General features: G+C 35.1%; 1 protein-coding gene across 1 annotated transcript in view; it reads right to left on the reverse strand.

The window, feature by feature from the left end:
- LOC101550374 (pregnancy zone protein-like) overlaps positions 1 to 24,863 on the reverse strand; it is a 57,376-nt gene that overhangs the window by 26,457 nt on the left and 6,056 nt on the right. Inside the window, exons 6-15 of the mRNA XM_055118438.1 lie at positions 24,688 to 24,856; positions 23,664 to 23,748; positions 20,357 to 20,483; positions 18,696 to 18,810; positions 17,069 to 17,178; positions 16,326 to 16,487; positions 12,401 to 12,628; positions 10,716 to 10,779; positions 6,933 to 7,075; positions 2,849 to 2,998 (exon numbers count right to left, since the gene is read on the reverse strand). Coding sequence (XP_054974413.1) covers positions 2,849 to 2,998; positions 6,933 to 7,075; positions 10,716 to 10,779; positions 12,401 to 12,628; positions 16,326 to 16,487; positions 17,069 to 17,178; positions 18,696 to 18,810; positions 20,357 to 20,483; positions 23,664 to 23,748; positions 24,688 to 24,856 — 1,353 coding nt within the window. The remainder of the gene's footprint in view (positions 1 to 2,848; positions 2,999 to 6,932; positions 7,076 to 10,715; positions 10,780 to 12,400; positions 12,629 to 16,325; positions 16,488 to 17,068; positions 17,179 to 18,695; positions 18,811 to 20,356; positions 20,484 to 23,663; positions 23,749 to 24,687; positions 24,857 to 24,863) is intronic.

Here is a 24,863-nt window from a genome sequence, read left to right on the forward strand (position 1 = left end):
CTTCTAGAATCTCAGGGCTTGGACAAATGGAGACGTTACTAAGACTGCTCGAGAAATTCGATGATCAACGGAATGATTTTTAAGTGTGACGCTATTCACCATGTAGCTAAAAAAGTTAAGGGGTTTATTTACTTCATATCCATCCCTATGCCAACATTATGAAAAGACTAAGATAATCATAAAGGAGATATTAAAGGGTTTGGATCCTAATTCATTTGTTGCACCAAAAAAATGATTCCTATAGGAAAATGAAATTAATTAACCACCCAAATCTCAGAGTTCATTTGGGTTGTATAAGACAAGGGCAAGTGTTCTCTGTTTCCAAACCCAAAAGTCTACTTACATTTTTGTCACTTTACTAAATTTATGCTGGAGCGATAGCATAGTGGGTAGGGTGTTTGCCTTGCACACGGCCGACCAGGGTTCAATTCCTCCGTCCCTCTTGGAGAGCCTGGCAAGCTACCGAGAGTATCCTGCCCACACAGCAGAGCCTGGCAAGTTCCCTGTGGCTTATTTGATATGCCAAAAACAGTAACAGCAAGTCTCTCAATGGAGACGTTACTGGTGCCCACTCGAGCAAATCGATGAACAACGGGAGGACAGCGCTACTATATTTATGTAGTTTTGCTCTCTAGTACTAAAACAGATAAAGGGAAATTTAAATACTATATTTAAAATATTAATGATAAACTGAAATTTAACGTATTCTCTCGTGATTCTGCAGTCTATGATACCCTTAGTGACAATTTGTCACTTAACAGTTCCAAAGATCTACTTTAAAAAGGGAGCAGGAAACGTAAGCAGCAGGGAAGTGTGAGGAGAGAAAAATGCGTATCAATCATAGTCTCATTAGCTAGAAAGAATAACCCTTTCAAATAGTTGAATCATTTTTCTTTTCCCATTTCATATACTTGAACTCTTACTATGTAATAAACGTTCTTTATCACGAAGTCATATACTTGGCTTTAAATATACTATTTTAGGTTCACATTTAGATTAAAGAAAAAAGGTTTACTGGGAACCTAGAAACAAATTAATCCCGGTTTATTTTTACTCAGTGTAAAGCCATCCACCTATTCATATAGAGTTTAGGTAGTTAACTACCTTCAGGCCTCCTTAAGTATCTCCTAGCAATCTGGCTGTTTTCATCTGTTAGATAAGCTGCTATGACTACTTACTGCTATGCTTTCATCCTAGCTCTAATGCCCTCAAAATCAAGAGGGTCATTTTTACCATCTTTACAGATATAAGTAAATTATTATTTCTGTTCCACCCCCAGCATCTCCCTACCTCCTCTACTACCACTTCATGTTACTTCATGGACTTTTCTTCTCTTTTCTTTTTAATTGAATCACAGTGAGATACACACTGTTCATATGTTCATCATACAAATGTGTTCATATTTTTGGGTGTCAGTAATATAAGGTTCCAACGCCCATTCCTTCACCAGTGTACATTTCTACCACCTTGTCCCCAGTTTCCATCCTGCCCCACCCTCTGCCTTTCTCTCTCTCTCTCTCTCTCTCTCTCTCTCTCTCTCTCTCTCTCCTCTCTCCTCTTTCTCCTCTCTCTCCTCTCTTCTCTCTCTCTTTATCTCTCTCTCTTTCCTTTTGGGCATTATGGTTTAAAATACAGATACTGAATCTTTATCTACTTTCAACACTCAGTTTTTGTCCAGAGTGATTGTTTCTACTATTATGTTCAGTCTTTTCATCTTTATAACACTCCAGATTTATTTTGACTTCAACACGTTGCTTCCATTCTTTATACTACCCCTCTATTAAGTGACAATCTAAGATACCCCGAATAAATAAATAAAAATCTGTGAAATTATTTTTTAACCTCAACTTCCTGTTTATTCCTCTTATACTTACGAAAATTTAAAATTACTATATGCTTATATGCATTTATTGCTCATTTTAAGACCGCACTAGACTCTAAGTCTACTTCCTCCATACCGCTCACCACTGGAAGTTTCCAGAGCAGTAGAATTCTGCAGTCAGGACACGGTGGCTATTTGTCTAATAAATAATAGGACAGAAAGCCTGTAAATAAGATACTCATTGTGAAAGTATTTCATGAGAACAGACATCTTTCAAAGACAAGTTTGACTGGAAACTCTCTTCATGCACATTCACATAAAACTAGTGAATATTTCACTCTTTCCCTCCCTGGATTTTAGGGACTGCAGAAAAATGACATTTCACTAAACACCTTGAAACGTGATGCATTAGGAAGTGAGCATGAATGAAATTTGGCTGAAATTCTGCCTTTTCCATATGTTTGCCATTCACTTTCTATAGCAGCTTAGCATAACTGTTTCTTTCTTAAGCAAGGGTAATAATACCGCCTTAAAGAATGTACTCATTCATTAAAATATGTTGAATATCTTTTATAGAAAAGGTACTACTCTAGGCACATGATGGTAATGGTGAACAAGATTTTGCTTCTCCAAGAAATTTTATATCAGGGGCTGGAGTGATAGCACAGCGGATAGGGCGTTTGCCTTGCACGTGGCTGACCCGAGTTCGAATCCCAGCATCCCATATGGTCCCCTGATTACCACCAGGGGTGATTCCTGAGTGCATGAGCCAGGAATGACCCCTGTGCATCACTGGGTGTGACCCAAAAAAGCAAAAAAAAAAAGAAATTATTATATCAGAAATAAAATAAAATGATGTACGTAAGTCACTTTATGCACTACTGTCATAACAACTGAATTCCAACTCAATCTATTACAGGATGTCTGACACTCAAAAGAACTTGAATTTAGCAGTTATAACTTTCCATTTCTAAAAATAGTCCTATCTAAGCATCTTTCAATAACGAAGATTGAAGTGTGACTTACTGATTGAGGTGAGAGCTCGGCTTCAGGCTTCATCAGAAGGACACTCTGGTCTACTGCACGAAGGGCACAGAGGGAATTAGGGGAGCCAGTGACCTTAAGTTTGGTGTCTGAGGTTGGCAGGCCCTGGGCTGAGGAGAAACTCACATCCACCTGTAATGATGATATGATCATATTGCTAATGCTCTAATTTCCAAAATTTAAAGTCAAATAAATAAAATAAAATTTATCAAATTTATTTTTGCTTTTTAATATTTTATTGAGGTAACATTGTTTTGTTAAAAGCCATATCATGTAAGTTTTATGTAAAACATATAACGCAGTTATAAGACATGATTCAGCAATGATTATCATCAAAAGTCTTATTTGCATTCACCACCATATAATTGACCTCTAACCTGTTTAACCCACCCCGACACCTTTTTCTTCTAGTAATCACCAAAATTTTCTCTATGTCTAAGAGCTTTTAGTGCTTGCTTATTGTCTTGAATTTTTAAAATTTCATATGAGTGAAAAAATAGGGCATTTGTCTTTCTCTTTCTGACTTGTTCCACACTCAACCCAATATCATCAAAGTCCTCTTATATTATTGCCAATGGCATGACTCCATGATTTGTTTTGCTTTTTTTTGGTAGTCGAGTAGAACTAGTCTCTTCTCTAATTTTTCTCTGTTCATCATTTTTGTCCAGGGTTAAAAGGTGAATATGCCTAGGAAGTATCAGTTAATCACTTATGGAATAAACTAGGAGTGTGATTCCAGCAAATTCAGATTTTGCAATATTAAAAATATATGCAAATATATGTATGTTTAAAATGCTTACAATACATGTGAATATTTAAATATGTGAAAATATATGTAAATTAAAATTTATGTATATAAAAAACTCACATATATATTTGATTAGGATACGCAAGATGGAGACAGAAGGATGAAAATTCATTTAAGCAGAGGCTTTCTGAGCTGGATTCCCAAGGTCTCTTGCACAGATACTTGTCAACAATACATTTTCGAACCTGTCTTTATAGATAACTCATTCATCACTCTAAGCTTCAAATGACTTCACAGACCTAGCAACATTTTTGCTTCAGCTTCATGACAGTCACCTGAAAAAGTCTTTCTAGGACAAAAGAACCCTGAATTTTTAAAAATATTTTAAAGATATTTCTTTGTTCTGTGAGAACTAATAGATAAAGCTCTCTGTATATATGCCTTCCTCTTTCTTTTATAAGCATCAGAGAATTTCTTAAGCTCTCTTGGAAACTTCCTAACCTATGTAGAAGTAAATTTTATTTTGTAACTCCATTTTATTTTGTAATTCTTAAATATTTACCCATTTCATCTCATATCTGATGTATAAATCATGGAGACCTCTTATTTGTTCCATCAGTATCAATCAGATTGAAATAGAATTCTGAATGGAAATAAAAACACATGCTAACAAAAAACATATGCCTTGACACAGCTATTCTTCATCATACTCTCCTTTTCTGATTAATATAAATGGTTTGCATAAGATTGTGAAATATCATATTCTGAGACAACTGAGACAACCAACTGACATTTCCCCCAGTTTGCAGTCACTTAAAGCAATGTACTTAAAGTGGAGTAGTCCTGCTTATCAGGACTAGGGATTTACTGAACACTTAAAAGAATTAGATATCCATTAAGCATCACATCCTGAAAGTGATAAAATTCAAAGATTCAAAGAACTGTGAAAGAAGATAAAAACTACAAAATAATGAAAAATTGTGAATGCTCTTTGAAATTTGATTTTTATTTTTTAAAAAAATAATTGACAAGTAAATCTATTGAGTCCCTATATTCATGTGAACATTTCCTGAATAAGCTAAACTTCATTTTATAAATAAAATATGACATTTTAGAATTCAGTTATTGCAGTTTTGTTGGGTTACTTTCTATGTTCTTAACCTCACTGACTTGGATTAGCATAAACTAGTGTAGATTAAATTAAAAAATTGACATTAGGTAGTTGAATTTAACTGTGATAATCCTGGAATATGGTCTTACTGAACAAGTTGGATTCATGCATCATAAGATATATATGAAAATAGCTAGTTATACTAGAGATATAGTAGCATTCAATATGTTGTGAATATGACACATAATTCTATTTAAGATATATTTTTTAATTTTTAGAAATTTTAAGTTTAATAAAACACATTATTTCTATGAACCAGTAAATTATCTGGAATTGAAATTATTTTAAATTGATATTCTAATAAATTGAATATATTATTAACAGAAAAGTGAATATGTTAGAGGACATTAGATGTTTTATGTATTTGGCAACCAAACAAAGAGTCTATTAAGGACTATGTTGGGAGTTTTTACTATGTTTAGTGATCAGTAGTATTTAGTGAATAATTCTGTCTAACTAACAACTATGGGACTGGAGTGATAGCACAGTGGGTAGGGCGTTTGCCTTGCATGCAGCCAGCCAACCCAGGTTCAATTCCTCTGCCCCTCTCGGAGAGCCCAGCAAGCTACCGAGAGTATCCCGCCTGCACGGCAGAGCCTGGCAAGCTACCCTGGCATGTTCAATATGTATGCAAAAACAGTAAGAAATCTCATAATGGAGACGTTACTGGTGCCCGCTCTAGCAAATCAATGAACAACGAAACGACAGTGCTAACCAACAACTAAATTTTAAAATATTTTGTGTATACAAAGTATATATTTAAGAAATACATGAATGCATTATAAATAGAAAAGTTTTCTCAGTTTTTCCAACAAATATTGGAAAAAATATCAAAAGTATATTGATTTGATTTGAGGGAACTTGAAGAGACACATCCGCTCTATTCTTTTCATTGTCCTATACTAGTGTCTAACTACAGGGTTCTGAGTTTTTTAACTTCAGTAAATCTCTTCTAAGTTCTTATGAAAATTTTGAAAATCAGTTTTTTCCTAAGTTAGGAAATATTCACTGGCATTATTTTTTTCATAGCTTATCTCTGCATCCAAGTCATGAGATATCAACGGTATTTTCCTTAAGTTTATTGGGCTTTTGTTTCCAGTAGTTTTATGGTGTCTATGGACTTCTCATGTTTATACCAGACTACTGCTAGAAATAGTAAATAAGATATATGCACTCCTATGTTCATTGCAGCACTACTCACAATACTCAAGATAAAGAAAACGTTGGGCTGTTTCCATATCTTGAGTATTGTTCTCAAGGCCTGTGATTAGATAAAGAACATAGGTTTATCAAGCGGTGTCATTATACATATCTTTATCTAATCAGATATATGTATTTATCACATATATGTATATGTGTACACAATGGGATGCCACTCAGTCATTAATAAACATGAAATTTTGCCAGTATGACAATACAGATATGCCTTGAGGGGACTACAGTAATTAAATTGTCTCAGGAGAAGACAAATAATTCTGATTTCACACATTTGTGTAGTATGATAAAACAAGGAAAACAAAAAGTCCAAACATACAAACAAATCTTTAGATTCTGGTAACAGAATGATGGTTTCCAGTGGGCAATAGGATTTCAGAACATGTAGAGGAGATCAATAGATTGACCGTGGATGGTAACAGGAGAAGTTTTGGTGAATGGTGATGACATTATGCACTGGGGCAGTAAAAATCAATGTTAAAAAATTCCACTGGAAAATAGCTTGTATATATATATATATATATATATATATATATAAAGTATTTGTATGCGTGTTAGGAATATGCTGAGATGAAACTCATGGAGTATTTTGTGAAGCGTCATTTTTAGTTGAAGATCAAGGAACAAAAAATCCAAAGTTAAGAGTTAATAATTTATGATGGAATAAAACTTGAGTTACATGTGAATTTGAAGAAAAAACCCAAGACACTTAAAAGATGTGTTTGGTCTTTAAACTTTACCACTTTAGACTGTACCACTAGAATCCGGAGGAATTCCACCACTCTTCCTTTGTGGAGGTACTTTGAAGGAAAGTTTTGGGAGCAATCAATGGCAGTCTTTGTATGTCAAAAGGTTTTTGATATACATTTCATTTCTTTTCATACTTCCAAATGGAGATAAATAAAAATATTGGACCTACACTGAAAACTCACCTTATTGGCAAAACACTTTTCAATATCAAGTTTCAGAGTATCTGCGATCATTTCTCCATCAGGTAGAACAGTATAAATAAGCAAAGTTGCTTTAGGAGCAATGTCTAATCCCACTTGGATGGAGAAAGAAAATACCCCTTTCACTGAAAAATGAAGAGAGTTCAAGAATAAAGATTATTACAAAGGTAAAGTTCTCAATTTTATAAAGAACAGTTTTTGGTTTATTTAACCCCTTGGGTATAGATTTGGTTAAAAATTGTTTATGTAACAGATTTAATATTTTGGGGAATAAAATATTAAACAAAAGCAGTATATTTTATTACAACTGATACCAGTTACTCTAAAAACCAATACACATGTTAAATATTTTCCCAACTTAAGTGAGTTAGACTCCTAACCTCCACTTAGGCGAAATAAGTGCATGATGAATCTCAGTCATCAAATGTATTGAAGGGCTTAATTTACTGATATCTGTATTATACTGAAGAAAGAAATGAATTGCATTTGAACGATTGTGCATGTAGCAGTAATATATGATGGACTAATAAATTTTCCCTAATGATGCAGGTTAGATCCTTCATTTCCTGTGCTTAACTAGGAAAGAATTTAAGTGCATCTCAATTTTTTTTTTTTTTTTTTGCTTTTTGGGTCACACCCAGCAATGCACAGGGGTCACTCCTGGCTCATGCACTCAGGAATCACCCCTGGCGGTGCTGAGGGGACCATATGGGATGCTGGGATTTGAACCCGGGTCGGCCTCGTGCAAGGCAAACGCCCTACCCGCTGTGCTATCACTCCAGCCCCAAGTGCATCTCAATTTTTAAACTTAAAAGTTATTTAATTAAAAAATCAAGGAGAAAATCTCTAGACATCTTTAGTTATCTCTGTGATCCAAGTCAGCACAATTTGTATTTTATACATGAGGATAATTCAAAGAATGCAATCTAATCTTTGCCCTCAGAGAAGAGCTATAGGTGAAAATAATGATATGTAAAAATAACGTGTACCTTTGATTTCTATAAAAGAAGAACTTTATGTATTTACTTTAGTGGATGCTTTATACATGAATTACATAGTACTTATATAATGTTTCTAGCATATTTTTTCACAAACATTTGATCTTAGATCTAAGGACCAAGTTTGATCTTTGTAGCATGATTTGTAAACAAAAAATATAGCCTTCCTCTATTTTGGAAGCTCTGAATCAATTTGTGGTGAAATACACACACACAAATTGAAATGATAATACTGAAAAAATGCAAAGATGCATTTCTGAGGCTAGAAATATGGGCATTAAGGACTCTGCCAATTAGAAATTAGGAAGATATTTATGGAAAATGGATAAAAAAATATTCTGTCACTCCATGTTATAGAGTGACTGAAAGCTTAGCTGAATTGTATCTTGCAGCAATTTGGTGGGCAGATAATATTAACAAAGAACTTGGATATTAGCCAAGAGATTATTTAGTATGTTGTTACTGGCACTTAATTTGTATTCATCTCTTCCAAGCATGAGCCACTCAATAGTATATGCTGGTGTCACAGTGTTAAGAAATGTATTAAAGCTTAGCTTTTTTTATTACTATGTAAAATGTTAGAAATAAGAGAGAAACTAGAATTGCTAACCTAAAAGGAACTAATACTTGGTCATTTGTAAAAATTTTAAATTTATTCATATTACAAAGGACAAAAATGTTGACTTTGATTCTTAGAAAATTGTGTTTGTGAAAAGCCAGTATAAATGAACAACCATTTGCTAATATTTTGAGAACATTAAAATATCAGAGTATTCAATCACAATTGAGGATTTGAAGAGCTTATATGTGACCCTAAATTATACCAACAACAGTTCTAAACACAGAACTAATTATTCAGGAGAATCTATGGATAAGATTCTTATTGAATGGAGTAAATCACTGTAACACACAGCAGATCCAAATAGTTTCTAAGGAATTTACATGAGAAGAAACTGTATTGGCTAAAAGGAAAGAGATAACATAAAATGAAGAAAAATGTTGGTTTGCCAAGTTCTACAGGCAGGAAACATAATGATAAAACAAGTCAACTGCAAACACATACTTTCTTAATGAAAAAAAGAAAGAATGATTCTCCTAGTGGAGACTAGAGTTGAGAGAGCAACAGGTACTATTATAGAATTTGGGGAGGGGGGATTATAAGGAAAGTAACTAATCAGTTCATCAATTCATTGAAATCTAATGTCTGCTCATTTGAATTTTAATATTTCTCATGACTGATGACTATTTTGGTCTTAGACTTAATTGTACTTTAGGCCTCACAAACACCCACTTTAAATGAATTCACTGACGATATTTGGAATTTTTAACTGATGAAACATCAAAATTTGGATTTGAGTCAAAGCTATAGTTCTGGGTTGGAGCAGGTAGGGTGTTTGCCTTGCACACGGTCAGCCAGGGTTTGATTCCTCCACCCCTCTCAGAGAGCCCGGCAAGCTACTAAGAGTATCTCTTCCACATGGCAGAGTCTGGCAAGCTCCCCCTGGCATATTCGATATGCCAAAAACAGTAACAAGTCTCACAATGGATACGTTACTGGTGCCCACTTGAGCAAATTGATGAGCAATGAGATAAATTGCTCAGATAAATTTCTATTGAGATAAATTTCTATTGAGAATTTCCAGATTGTTGAATAGTGTGAACGCATTTTGTATGTGGAATGAATATGAATCTTTGAGCAGTCTATAATAGGAAGGATCATGATGCCACAAAGATATTTATATGAATCTCAAAATCTTGTGAATTTATAGCTCCATAAAGCAAAAGGGGTCTAATTAATAATTTTGAGACGTAAATTTTGGGTTTTCAAAGTGGGTCCAATAAAATCCCAATTATCTTTAATTTTGTTTGTTGCTTGGGCCTCCCAAGTCGTGCCTAGGGTCCATGGCCCCCTCCCTGTGATATCTGGTTAACCTAACCTGCAGTTCATTGGGGTGGCCTAAGATCAGGAAGTTATTAAGACTCTGCAGTGCCAGGGACCACCAGGAAGACCCTGCAGTGCCCGGGGTCTGTAGCATCACTCAGTGATGCTCTAGGGTCTCCAAGGCTACGCCCAGATATTCTCAGGGTGCCATGGAGCGCTGAGGATGGACCAGGTCAGGTACTATTCTTTGTTATCTTCCCAGCCTCCACAATTATCTTTAAAAGATGAGGGCTTTGGACTAGGGATGTAGGTCAGGTCGGTAGAGCACTTGCCTTGCATGTGTGAAGCCCTAGGTTCAGGGCTATAAGAGAGAGAGATTTGGAGGAGTTCGAGAACCAAAGAATGCAGAATGTCCCTGGGAAGTGGAAAAGCAAAGACACAGAGCTCCATAAAGAATGGAGTCCCACTGACACTTTGATATTAACTCAGTGAGACTTGTAACCTACATACATGTATAATAAATCTATGTAACTTAAAGTCAGAAAACATTTGCTAATCATCCAGTAGGAAATTATATGTAGCTAATACATAAGAATCAGAAATTCTTTCTATGGTGATTTTCTGTGCTATTCAATTTTTCACCTGCTTTTAAAAATGCTTAATATGAAATAAGCACATCTTATTTTAGAATAAAACAAATATAGAGCTGGTAAAAAGGAAAAAAATCCACTTGATTATAACCTAGTGTGTCATTACCAGCTTTGTCATCTTTGGTTGACAGAAGGTTGGTGACCGTTGCCTCTATTGTAAGAATAACTCAAATTGTTAAAACGTTCAGGATTTGATACTATGAGAGAACAAATAGAAAGTACCGAGAGCACTTACTGTTTCCTTGTGTGATGGGCAGCACGTGTGTTCCGGATTGGGAGATGATTCCTTTAGCTTTGATCTGAAAAGAAGACACATGCATCACCGTTTACAATGTCAGGTATTAACTTATTTATTTTTTTTTTTGCTTTTTGGTCACACCCAGCGATGCACAGGGGTTACTCCTGGCTTATGCACTCAGGAATTACTCCTGGCGGTGCTCAGGGGACCATATGGGATGCTGGGAATCGAACCTGGGTCGGCCGCGTGCAAGGCAAACGCCCTACCCGCTGTGCTATTGCTCCAGCCCAATATTAACTTATTTTTAAAATATGTAAGTATTCTTACCACTATAACTCTGCAGTGCTTTCGATCATTAAATATCTCTTCTAAAATTTTCCTGTATGGCTGGCTTTTTACATAGTTTAAATAGCAATCACATAATTTTGTGGTGCTTTACTACTCCAATATTTGCTACTTATCTTGAATAAAAAGAATTGATTTTTGCATTTATTTCAACAAATTACTTTAAGCTTCTATCTTAGGCAAAGTATTGTATAACCAAGGTGAAAATATAAACTATATGTGAGTATTCTCTCTTATTGCTTCTAGTTTAAATATTTCATCTAATTTATTTCTGTTTTCTATTACCAGGCCCAAAATAAATAATTTAGCTTTGAGATTTTATTTAATCAACTTGATAATTCTGTGAAGTAGGTATAAATAATATCTCCAATATTCAGGTTATATGATAGTTTTTTAACAGATAAAATAAGAGTTACATTATGTAGAAATCAACAACTAGATATAACTAGAAGGCAATAATCCTACTGTTAATTTTTATAGAATATAAAAATACTACTTGCAACTAATTCTTTACAGAATATCTTACAAATACAATTTTTTTCTTCAAATGGTTTGCTTGAGTAAGTAACCAACTTTGACTATTTTAAATTTTATTGCATAATAGTATATATATATAGACCTCAAAAATATACCAGTTTAAAATATACTTGTAAATGTATTTTCCTCTAAAATAATAGCAACCATGAGCTTTGTAAATTACTTGGTACAAAATATTACTTCTTTATTGCAATTTTTTCTTTTCTAATTATCAAAATGGAATTGTTCTAGAAGACTATGTATAACTTTATATCCTATTGAATAAGTTTCTGATTCTCCCACCCTCAATTTTCATTCAGATAATGTGGTTTACAGTAGTTTCCATAATATTGTTTGGAACCACTACCACCACTATCAACAACATTCCAGTTTCTTTACAGCCTCAGTTCATTGTTCTTAGAGTTCCAGTCTTATCCTTATATAACTAGTCAGTTACATGAAAAGCACTCTCAAAAAAGCATTGTTAAGCCTTTTTTCTTTTCTCACGGTTTTCCCTTGGTCCTCAGAAGAAGCATAAAAATTTCAGAGGAGACCATAGAATAAGTGAAAAATTAAAGCAGTAATGATTTGTTAAGGAGCAACTTCAGGCATTAAAATTATACATGCATATGTATGTATATATGTGTGTGTGTGTGTGTGTGTGTGTATGAGTCTTACAATGGAGATGTTACTGATGCCTGCTCAAGCAATTCTATGAACAACAGGATTTGTATCATTATCTTATAAAAATCATTACTTAGCAACTCATTCTTTTGGGAATCCATACAATTACAAAGAACTATGGTGACTTTTATTTTTACCAAATAGTAGAAGGTTAACTCTTTTTCATCCTTCAGAGTCTGTTCATTTAGGATGTAGTGTGTCCGGATTTCCTGGGCTTGTCCACAGGTGAGAGGATCAGCAATAGTTTCAAGGTGAACAAAACTATTGCTTGGGGAGAAAACACGCCTTGCCGTGTGCTGGGCTGGTATATGATTCTCCTCAAGCCACAGCATCTCCATACAGTTGTCTAAAGGCTTGTAAGTGACCTGATGGAAGGAACAAAGGCCTTTAGTAGGCTACTTGGTATTCATCTATAGACCTACCATTTACTAAAGATTTTATATGAGTTATTTGGTTAGCATAAATTACTATGTTATTAATAATAATAATGTTATTCTTATTTGGTCTGCTTTCTCAAATGAATTGAAACTGAAATCTAAAAATGGCTTCCCATATTTTTATACAAATTTATAATAAGCTTATTTTGTCCATACTTTATTCATAATCTTATACTGAATATATTAAAAGATCAAAATTTTTCTAATGCCCTTATGGCTACAAATTGTAAAAGAGCAACATATTCAACACAAAATGAAAAATAATGGCATGCTAAAGTAACAAAGCCAAATCTCCTTTTTTAAAAAAAATATTTTTTGCATCTTTAAGGACAAAACAGCACTGACCATGCAAGTGGAAGCAAACATAAACAAATGGGACTACATCAAACTAAGAAGCTTCTGCACTTCAAAAGAAACAGTGACCAAAATACAGAAAGAGCCCACAGAATGGGAAGGAATATTTACCCAATACCCATCTGATAAGGGATTAATATACAGGATATACAAGATACTTGTAGAATTGTATAAGAAAAATACCTCCAACCCCATCAAAAATTGGGGAGAAGAAATGAACAGAAGTTTCCTCAAAAAAGAAATACAAATGGCCCAAAGGCACATGAAAAAATGCTCCACCTCACTAGTCATCAGGGAGATGCAAATCAAAACAACAATGAGATATCATCTCACACCACAGAGACTGGCACACATTCAAAAGAACAAAAGCAACCAGTGCTGGCGTGGATGTGGGGAAAAAGGGACGCTCCTTCACTGTTGGTGGGAATGCCGACTGGTCCAGCCTTTCTGGAAAACAATATGGACAGTCCATCAAAACCTAGAAATTGAGCTTCCATATGACCCCGTAATACCACTTCTGGGAATATATCCCGCCGAGGATGCAAAAGAGCACAGTAGAATTGATATCTGTACATATATATTCATTGCAGCACTGTTCACAATAGCCAAAATATGGAAACAACCCGAGTGCCCTAAAACAGATGACTTGTTAAAGAAACTTTGGTACATCTACACAATGGATTACTATGAAGCTGTTAGGAGAGATGAAGTCATGAAATTTGCTTATAAACATGGAGAATATCATGCTAAGTGAAATGAGTCGGAAAGAGAGGGACAGACATAGAGGGACTTCACTCATCTGTGGAATGTAGGGTAGCATCACATGAGACTGACACCCAAGGACTGTAGATACAAGGGCCAGGGGGACTGCCCCATAGCTGGAAGACTGCTTGATGAGCATATGGGAGAAAGCAGATGGAATAGAGAAGGGATCACTAAGAAAATGATGGCTAGAAGAACCAGTTGTGATGGGGAGATGCATGCTGAAAGTAGATAATGGACCAAACATGATGATCTCTCAGTGTCTGTGTTGCAAGCTATAATGCCCAAAAGTAGAGAGAGAGAGCATGGGGAATATTGTCTGCCTTAGAGGTAGGGGGAGGGTGGGGAAAGGGGGGTATACCCGGGATATTGGTGGTGGGGAATGTGCACTGGTGGAGGGATGGGTGTTAAATCATTGTGAGATTGTAACCCAAACATGAAAGCTTGTAACTATCTTACGGTGATTCAATAAAATTTTAAAAATTTAAAAAAATTATTTTTTAACTATTTTATTGAATCACTGTGAGATAGACCCTTTTAAAGCTATTCATGATTGGATTTCAGTCCTGCAGTGTTCCAACACCCATCCCTCCACCAGTGTACATTTCCTAGTACCAGTGTTTCCAGGCTCCCTCCTATCACCTCCCGCTCCCTGCCTGCCTCTATGGCAGGCATTTTTGTGCTCTCTCTCTCTTTCTCTCTATTTGTCTCTTGCTCTCTCTCCTTTTGGGCATTATGGTTTGCAATATTGATTCTGAAAGATTATCAAGAATATCCCTTTACCTACTTTTAACACTCAGTTCTTGTTCAGCATGATCATTCCCAGCTATTATTGTCATACTGGTCTCTTCTCTATCTTACCTACCCGCCACTCCACACACACGTGTGGTTAGATCCAACCATTAATGATTAACCAGTCCTCCTAATCCCTGTTTTTCCTGGCCATGGATATTAGTCTTCTAAAATATAATATATATGATATAATATATATATATATCTATATACCACAAATGAATGCAGTCATTCTATATTTGTCCTTCTCCTTCTGACTCATTTCACTCAGCAAAATACTCTCCATGTCCATCCCTGTATAGGCAAATTTCATGACTTCATTTTTCCTAACAGCTGCATAGTATTCCATTGTGTAGATATGCCATAGTTTCTTTATCCATTCGTCTGTTCTTGGGCACTCAGGTTGTTTCCAGATTCTGGCTATGGTGAATAGTGCTGCAATGAACATAGGAGTATAGGTGATATTTCTGTTGTGTGTATTTGGGCCCCAGAGTATATTCTCAGAAGTGTATTTCTGGGTCAAAGGGGAGCTCAATTTCTAGTTTTTTGAGAAATGTCCATATTGTTTTCCAAAATGGCTGGACCAGTCAGTATTTCCACTAACAATAAAGGAGAGTCTCTTTCTCCCCACATCCATGCCAACACTGTTTGCTTTTGTTCTTTGGACGTTTGCAAGTCTCTGAGGTGTGAGATGATGTCTCACTATTGTTTTGTCTGCATCTTCCTGATGATTAGCAATGTAGAGCATTTTTTCATGTAACTTTTGACTATTTGAATTTCTTCTTTGAGAATGTTTCTTCATTTCATTGCCCCATTTTCTTATGAGATTGGACATTTTGTTTTTTTATTATAGAATTCAACCAGTGCCTTATAGATCTTTGACGTTAATCCCTTATCAAAAGGGTATCACTGTATCACTGTCATCCCACTGTTCATTGATTTACTCGAGTGGGCACCAATAACATCTCTATTCCTTCCAGCCCTGAGATTTTAGCAGCCTCTCCTTACTCATCCTTACTCATGGAGGCTCTTTAGGTCTCATTATCAAAAGGGTATTGGGTGAATATCCTTTCCAATTCCATAGGCTGTCTTTTTATCCTGTTCATTTTTAAAATATTTTTTGAGGTGCAGAAGCTTCTTAGTTTAAGATGGTCCCATTTGTTTATTTTTGCTTCCACTTGCTTGGTCAGTGGCATTTCATCTTTGAAGACACCGTTAGCTTCAATATCTTGGAGTGTTTTGCCCACCTTTTCTTCAATGTACATGTGGATTCTGGTCTGATGTTTAAATCTTAAATGCATTTTGATCTGTCTTTTATGCATGGTGTTCGGTAGAGGTCTGAGTCCCCTCCCCCCCTTTTTTTGCATGTAGCTGTCCAGTTTGCCAGCACTACTTGTTAAAGAGACTTTCCTTATTCCACTTCATATTTCCTGCTCCCTTATCAAAGACTAATTGATCATATATTTGAGTGTGTAAGGATCCAAATCTACTTTTTAAATAAAATTTTTAAGATGATTTACTCAGCCTCCTGGAACTTTTTCATGTACCTATATCAAGTACCTATATAAGTGGAAGCTTTCTGGTAGAGAATCCATTTAGGTTGCCATATTTACTTAATTTACAGTTTACTCTGCCTCTTTTATCCTTAGAATTCATCAGCTTTCCATATGTCCTTCAATGATATAGTCTTTTTTCCCCAGGTACTGTTATAACTTACTGTGATAAGTACTGAAGAAGATGTGAAGTTGGTGGTATCCATGTGAATGTCCACCAGGCCGTGCTCATTGGTAGTATAGTGGTGGGGACTTGGTCTATAATCCACAGTTACCTGCACAGTTTTATTGGGGATTGGCTGGTCCTTCTCATCAACCAGAAGAACCTAAAAGTAGGAAAGTGATTGCTGGGTGTAAGTAAATGTCATGTAGCAACAACATTTGCCCCTCCTGTTTGCATTTAATCTCTTGACTACTGAAGATTTGAGAATATGAAAATAAGAGATTTGTTAGGTTCTAATCTAGAATTCTTTTTCGACATTCCTTCTAATGATCTCACAAGAATTCAATTGAAGAACTACAAAAGTTGAATCATGACTTCTCAATTTTTGATAATACAAAGTTATCTCTATCTCTCAGGTTAGGGTGACTATTCAGTAACTTCTGCAGGACTCTGAAGACCTGTTTTCATTTTTCAAAAATCTATTCCATTGCCTATATTTTGCCAGTTGGTTAAACCAAGTCACACATGAGAAAGCAGTATAGAGATTTGCTACAAAGTTAACAAAAGCTTTGGCTTTTCTAAATTTTAGTAATTGCATTAACTTTTTAAAATTTGCAATTTTCTATAATTTCTTACTCTAAACATATGCATTCTTAAAACAAATCTTGATTTTGTGATATTAAATTTCATTTTCTCAAGTTTATTCCCAAGTATATATAATTATATATTTAAAAGATATTTTACCTGCCCAAAGAAAGGAAGCCCACGTCTATAATGTGAGTCAACTTTAGTAAATTTCAATTTGCTTAAGGTATTTGTGACTTCAGAGGATCCAAACCCAGTTAGTTCCAATTCTGAAAATGGAAAAAATAAGGTTCAACTTACTTCAACCTTAACTTCAACTTCGCCCCATCATAACAATACTATCTATATCCCGTTTTCTTATTTCCAGTATTTCTCAGACTTGGAAAATGCAACTCACATTGTTTTTACTTCATTTAAAAATGCTTGGTGTCCTATTGTTCTGGGTTCACAAATATTCTGTGTAACCACTATGTTCTTGCTTTATTTTTCTCTTACCTTTGTGAACTTGCTCTATCTTTTATTTATTTATTTTTTCCTCACATCTCTGTCATACCACAACTTTTGGTGTACAATTTGGTTTTTATATTGTCCTAAAATGTGTTTAAATTTCTATCACAACTGCTTTTACAGTCTAATATCTTTGTATGTGACTTTGCATTTTTATATTTCCTCTATTTTAACTTTTCTGAGAATGGACACTTTTTTTCCCTATTCTGATGATGTATCTTCAGTCCCTCACTATCTTTCAAAATACCAACTATTCTATACTCATTAGTTCAAAGATTACTTTATAAACCTTTGTCTAGAGCTTTAGTTAATGGCATCCCTTCACAGTAATTTATCCCTTATTTATTGCATTTATTGTAGAATTTTATTAAGTACGTATGTATGTATACACACATATATTTTTGTTGTTGTCATTTCTAACTTCTTTGGCTCTGGGATCATATTACTTTCAAAGTCCTGACAAAGTATCAAGTATTTAACATGGATGGGAAGATTGAAGAGTCTAATGTCAAAGCTCTTTGCAACTTTGGTCCTTCTCTTTTCCCCCTGAAAACTTATAATTCTGGGCTCAGGAAAGCTAAAACGTACATATTGGCCTGAGTTCTGCAATTTGGAGGGTCTGGCAACCTCTCCTTGGTAGAAGTCACCTCATTACTCATCCGTTTGGCTCTGATTGAACTAAGACAGACACCTTAAAAACACTTTTGTACTAATAAGGCCGCCAGGCTGCTGGACAGAAGATACTGATCCATGGAGACCACACAGAGCAGACAACCTCTACTCACTCCCAATTCCTTAGCATCCTAAAAACATATCTTTTGATGTTTCTCCACCATTTTATACACATATGAGATATGTTCTTTGTATGTTCCTCAGTGGTGTATACTCATGATTCTTTCTCTATACTCGGTATTCTCCTTATAAATATGCATGTTTCCTGAAAAAACTAAAACATGGACCACTTTCAGCACATAAGAGTTCATTATATGTTCCTTGATTATGCATACTCATCATTCTTCCTCATAAATATATCTAAGTTTCCTGAAAAATGACTGAAATATTTGGAAGCTGGTAGGTCAAGGATATCTCTGCTGGGAATCAAAGCAGACCCTCCTCCCCAACTTCCTCTCCAGAAGCCATGCTCTAGCCATACTGGGGAACATCTTTCCCAATAGTTATCCTGTCAACAAAACTTCTCATTCCGTCCAGTTGTCCCTGTGCTTTTTTGTGACAGCACTAAGAAATGAATGAATCAATAAATATTAAAAACAATACACACCTGTTCCCTCCTCTCTGACCCTGCCCTCCACTTCTATTGCCATTTCATAACCTTTATGTCCCAGCTGAAGTTGTTGAGACCTTATGAGTTGTGTGAAGCAGCCTTTATTGTCTGCCTGAAGAGAAAGAAAGATAATTCCTAGGTCACATGATTTTCTTTGCTATTAAAAAAAGTCATTAATGAAACAATGCCAATTTTTATTGCCCGTATAAAGGTGCATTATGACTATCTTAATCATCTTTTAGGTGCTTATTTCCATTTAAGTACAAAAATAGCAATTTTTTTCTCCTACCTAACCTTCGTCATTTCCCCTCTTCTAAAACTTTTCCCATTTGTACCATATTAAATTTCCTAGACACTTTAAATATGCCACACTACTTATAATATTATTTGTACATGATGTTGTTCAAATCATACCATTCTTTCTTCCTCATTTAACTTAGCATTTACTACTCTCCAAAACTTAACCCATATTTAGCATCTTCGAAGAAATCTCTGAATGATCTCCGTGTACACAGGAGCCAAGAATTCTATTTTTAATGATTTATTTATTTATTTTTTGTTTTTTGCCACACCAAGAAGTACTCAAGTACTGCTCTAAGCATGGGGCTTGGATGACCAGGGGTATTAGGTATTAAATCTAGAACTCCCTCATGTAACACAGTTGAGATATATTCCTGGTCCCATGATTGAATTTAACAGTATTTTCTCTACAATGAGGACATTTATAGAAATGTGGAAAGTTCATTGAATAGCTACTATAAAAACATTGGATCCCCAAACTAAATATCGGAGTGCATGTTTTAATGAAGATCTATTTTAATTTTGAACTTATATACGTGAAAATATTATTACATGATAAAGTTTTATTTATATTATTTACTTACAATAGATACCATACTTCAATTTGAAATTAAAAATGTATCCTAGCCTCTTGGGTATATTACATGTTTTAGCTCCAGATTCTTTGCATGTTTACTTGCTTGTCATGTTTATCTTGACATTCCTGGTCATACTCATGCCCTAGTTTCTCATTTATTTGCTTTCTGTAGTTTTGATCACTATTTTCTAAATCCTTACAGTGCTTGCTCACTCTTCCACACCCTACAAATTTGTTTATTTCTTCTCAAACCAGAAATATCTGCATTTAATTTTTAATACAACTTGTTTTCTGCTTTCTACTATTTTCCCATTATAATGTATATACTTTGCTATAATAAAGGCTGACAGCCCTTTGATTTTTCGGTCTCCCTCTTCTCTCCCCACCTGATCTAGTATTAAATTCTTCACCTTTAGTTTAGATAGACTTCACCACCTTGTATTTGATTCCCTATTAACCAAATTCTTAACATCGACCACATTTTTCTATCATGTTTGATAAAAGTCAAAGTAAAATACTGCCATATCTCTTTATGTCCTTAAATTGGGCATGAATTTTTGTTAGAAGGATACTGCCAAATTGGAAAAAGAAACACCACTATAAAATCTGTTACATCAGTCCTAAGTGGACATAAAATTTCCAGGCAATCTTGACATTTTTCCTTCCTTTCTAAGATGATGATTTCAAACACCATTATTTGTTGTGTTTTAGCTGTTACTATAACCTACAATACAGCAAGATCTCTACCATTTGTGTTCTGAGAAAACTAGTTTCCATATACCTGTTCAGTGAATTCTTCACAGATAGCTGTTGGATGTTTATTCTGGCAAGGGGAATAATAAAATCGTTGATATTTTCGGCATGCCTTAATTGTGACCAGACCAGAGACAGGTTTTCCATATGTGTATCTATAAAAATGATGCATCATACAGAGATATTTACTATAAATGATTATATTTCAATTTTGTTCTGTTTGAACTTCCTATTCATCTAAAGAAATTATATTTCTTTTGTACTTTAGAAGCACATTTTATGAACTTACATCTTAATGATCTAAATGAAAATATATCTTCAATTTTAAGAAAAATACTCACCGGATCTGTATAAAATACCTCCATATGGAAAACTGACAATGCAGATTTCCTCAGCTCGCTTCTTTAAGACTGAAGTGTTCATTAATCTAAGATTGTCTTATTTATTGTCGCTTCTGTCAGTTTATCTAGATTATGATTCTAACTCTGACAACACCTCCTATGATATTTTAGGGGGGAAATTAAGGCTATCTAGAGAATGTGTTGATGAGTGTCCCCTCATTCATGTGTATTTTAAGGTAATAAATAGGAAGATAAATGGAAATATGCTATCATATAACTGTATTATAGAAAGCAGTTATGTATGAACAGTACCATAATGACAATATGATTCTGCTGCAAAGGATGGAAGAATGTAATATGTAATCTACGGAATACTTGCAACCCCTTTAAATTCTTATGTTGAGGTCTTAAAATACAAAGATGATAGTAATAAGAAGGACAACCATTGGGAGTTGGCTAAATCTTTCAGCTCTGGAATTATGAATGGGATTTAAATCACTGTACAAGAGGTTCCAAAGAGCTCCTTTGCCATTTCATCATGTGAGGACCAGTAAGAAGCACCATTTAAAGACACAATAAAACAAGCTATGGACCGGAAAGAGAACCACCACCAAAATTAGGTCAGGATGGCACCTTATTTTTTGATTTCCCAGACTCCATAGTTGTAATCAACAAATTATTTCTGTTATTTATAATAGACTCAGTCTGTGGTATTTTTATGACAAACCTGAATGGTCTAAAACATAATGTCAAACTGACTCTATAGTTTTCTACATATTCCTCCACCCCTTCCTCCCTCCCTCCCTCCTCCCCCCTCTCTCTTTCTCTTCCTTCCTTCCTTCCTTCCTTCCTTCCTTCCTTCCTTCCTTCCTTCCTTCCTTCCTTCCTTCCTTCCTTCCTTCCTTCCTTCCTTCCTTCCTTCCTTCCTTCCTTCCTCCCTCCCTCCCTCCCTTTCTCTCTCTTTCTCTCTCTTTCTCTCTCTCTTTCTCTCTCTTTCTTTCTTCCTTCCTTTCTTTCTTCCTTCCTTCCTTCCTTTCTTTCTTTCTTTCTTTCTTTCTTTCTTTCTTTCTTTCTTTCTTTCTTTCTTTCTTTCTTTCTTTCTTTCTTTCTTTCTTTCTTTCTTTCTTTCTTTCTTTCTTTCTTTCTTTCTTTTTCTTTCCTTCTTTCTCTCTCTCTTTCCTTCTTTCTCTCTTTCTTTCTCCCTTCCTTTCTTTCTCTCTTTCTTGGCTCTGCACTCAGAACTCCCTTCTATCGCTGCTCAGGGGACCATATGGAATTATGGGGATGGAATCTGGAACAACATCATGCAAGGCAAGTAAGTACCTTATCCACTGTATCTCTCATCGCCAATTCTTATTTTCTTAAAATATGCATTATGAACTATACACATTGATTGGAATTACTCAATTCCAATTGAGTAATTGAAAAGAGAGAGAGAAAGAGAGAGATTCAGAATCTTGAAAATTTAAGCAGTATCGATGAATTGATTTGTCTATTTTTAGTTGAGGTCTTCTAAGCAGGAAACTGTGGGAAGGCCCAGGGATTCTTGACCAATATCAGCCTGTAATTCAGTGCAAGGGCCCAGTGATGCTCTAGATGCAGTGCTAGGGATAGTCTGGGCCACTCTGGTAGTGCTGGGAACTATATAGTACTATGTATTGACCTGGGGTCAACTATACACAAGGCAATCACATCAACCTCTGTACTATCATCTGGCCCCAGGAATTTATATTCTAATTAAGCAACTCCATAGATTGTGCTACATATTCAAGTTTTCAACATGTTGTATTAGCCAAACTGTGAAGTTTGGCTTCAGTGATTTTCAGCTTCCTCTTTTTATAGTTATCTTCACAATTTTCATGAGTGCCAAAGTAGTAAGTTATTTACTAAAACTCAACCACTTTTTAATTTCTATCTTCCATTCTGAATCAGAAATCTTAACTGCTGATAGAAAAACGTAAAGCACCAAAACTGGTTAAGAAGATTAAAAACACATTTCTCATAATTTTTGCAAAAACAAAAGGAGTAGAATTTCCTTGGTACATGTGAATAATGTACTCCTACACTAAAAATCAATCAGGCAAAAAGTTAATAGTTAAGGAATTTTGAATTCTTCATGATCACTGTCACTGTCACTGTGATCCTGTTGTTCATCTATTTGTTCGCCTGGGCACCATTAACGTCTCCATTGTGAGACTTTTGTTACTGTTTTGGCATATCGGATACAACACGGGTAGCTTGCCGGGCTCTGTCATGCGGGTGGGATACTCTCAGTAGCTTGCCGGGGCTCTCCAAGAGGGATGGAGGAATCAAACCTGGGTTGGCCGCATGCAAGGCAAACGCCCTACCCGCTATGCTATTGCTCCATTCCAGAACTGATATTTAAGCCAGATTAACTATCTATTAGCTTGATACTAACTTTTCAGAGTTTGAAAAGCTGAGAGAAATTTTTAAAATGGGGATAATAGGACAGAAAATAATATAGAAATCATGATTCCAGAATTGGATAGTTGGTTCGGTTTAACACAGTAGCTGGGATATAGAAATGCTTATAAACTAGATTTTTTTTTAATTGCAAAAGCAAAGGCACTAGAGCATTGAGCTGAATAATTCAGACTCTAGAGTTAGACTAATGGATTTAGATTTCAGTCTGTATCTGCAGGACCTTGAACAAGTTTATTCAATCCCCTCTGTGTTATAGATTCCTTATTCATTAATTGAAGATAATTATTCCTATTTTATTGAATCAGGGTAAGAATAAAAATGCTATTAAACACAAGACTCAATACATTTCTTGGCTTATTTTAGGCATTAAGTAAATGATTCTAGTTGTAAAAATATCATCTGTTACTGTTCCTACTCTCTACTCATGGCTTAGGTCTCTTGAAAAGAGGTTTATTCTTCATCTAATTAAAATACACATATCCAGTAACAATAACATTTGAAATATAAATAGAGCAAGAAAAGAAAATCAAAGTGAAAAATATAACTCACAGACCACAGACTGTAATGTTAAATTCCTCATCTAGAAAGCCAATAATCTTGGGCATTTTCACTTGGACCTCAAATTTGGGTAGAACTGTTAACAAGAAAATAGAAAAAGAGGTGAGATTGGCAGGAAATATTCTAAGTTTTAGTAATCATTGTATTAAAAATAACAATCTCAGATAGCGTTGTGTGGGATTATTACACCATGGCAGAGTTGTTACTGACAATGAAGATGCTGTTGTTACCATGGAAAGGTGTATCCTGTTCATAGCTAAGCTGGTACGAGATCCTCGCATATTCTCTATCCATCCCACCAATACTTTAGAACTGGTTAGTGATTTTCTCTTATTCACCGGCTCCTACTCTTTGACCATTTCCCTGTGCCTCCTATAGTTTCATGGGGTGTTATTCTTATAATAAATATGTGTTCTATAATTCTCATGGACATTCTGGTGAGTTTCCAAAATCATTTTTGTGAGAGCGATCTTCCTTTTAGGTATAACATTTAATTATATAGGAAAATCCACAGTCTCTGTGAGGACTTTAATGTCAGGTTTGATTACTCTGATTAAAGTAGTATATTATAGGTGGTAGGTAGTGAGGAGATAACCTAGGAAATATGTCCAGTTTCAAGGTAGAGATCAACAGATAGATCAACCCCTGTGTAGTTTTCCTTTTCATGTTTAGATATCGTAATGTTTTGGTTAGCAATTATGCTTTATAGGCTCAAATGGGATTATGCAATGGGCTCTCCATTTATTGTTTCTACAAATCTGGTAAGTTGCTATTTTTTTATAGCACTAATATACTTACTTATGACAAAGGGATAGTAGGTAGTATATGTCTCAGAGGTTTAGTGTGAGAATTAAATGAGATAGTGCATAAAAAGTACTTAGTAAAGTAAATTTTTTAAATTATGCTAATTTTCAGCTATGATATGTCAGATTTTTGTTTAACTGGGTAGTATTTAAAACAATCCAGTCTTAAATACTCCATATATAAGTGTCTCTCACACATGCAAAATTCATACCATATTCATCCACCTCAAAAGAGTGCTCAGTTTTCTTCCCTGATGCCTTTTGCAGAATGACCTTGTAGGAACCCAAAATGGGCTCCTCTGAGAGGGGAAAAGAGAGCTGCATGAGGCCACGTTGCAATGTAAGGTTTTGCCTTTGGAAAATTCGGTTTTTCTTGGGATCCTAGAGG

The sequence above is a fragment of the Sorex araneus genome, chromosome 10 (assembly GCF_027595985.1).
Source record: "Sorex araneus isolate mSorAra2 chromosome 10, mSorAra2.pri, whole genome shotgun sequence".
Lineage (NCBI taxonomy): Eukaryota > Metazoa > Chordata > Mammalia > Eulipotyphla > Soricidae > Sorex > Sorex araneus.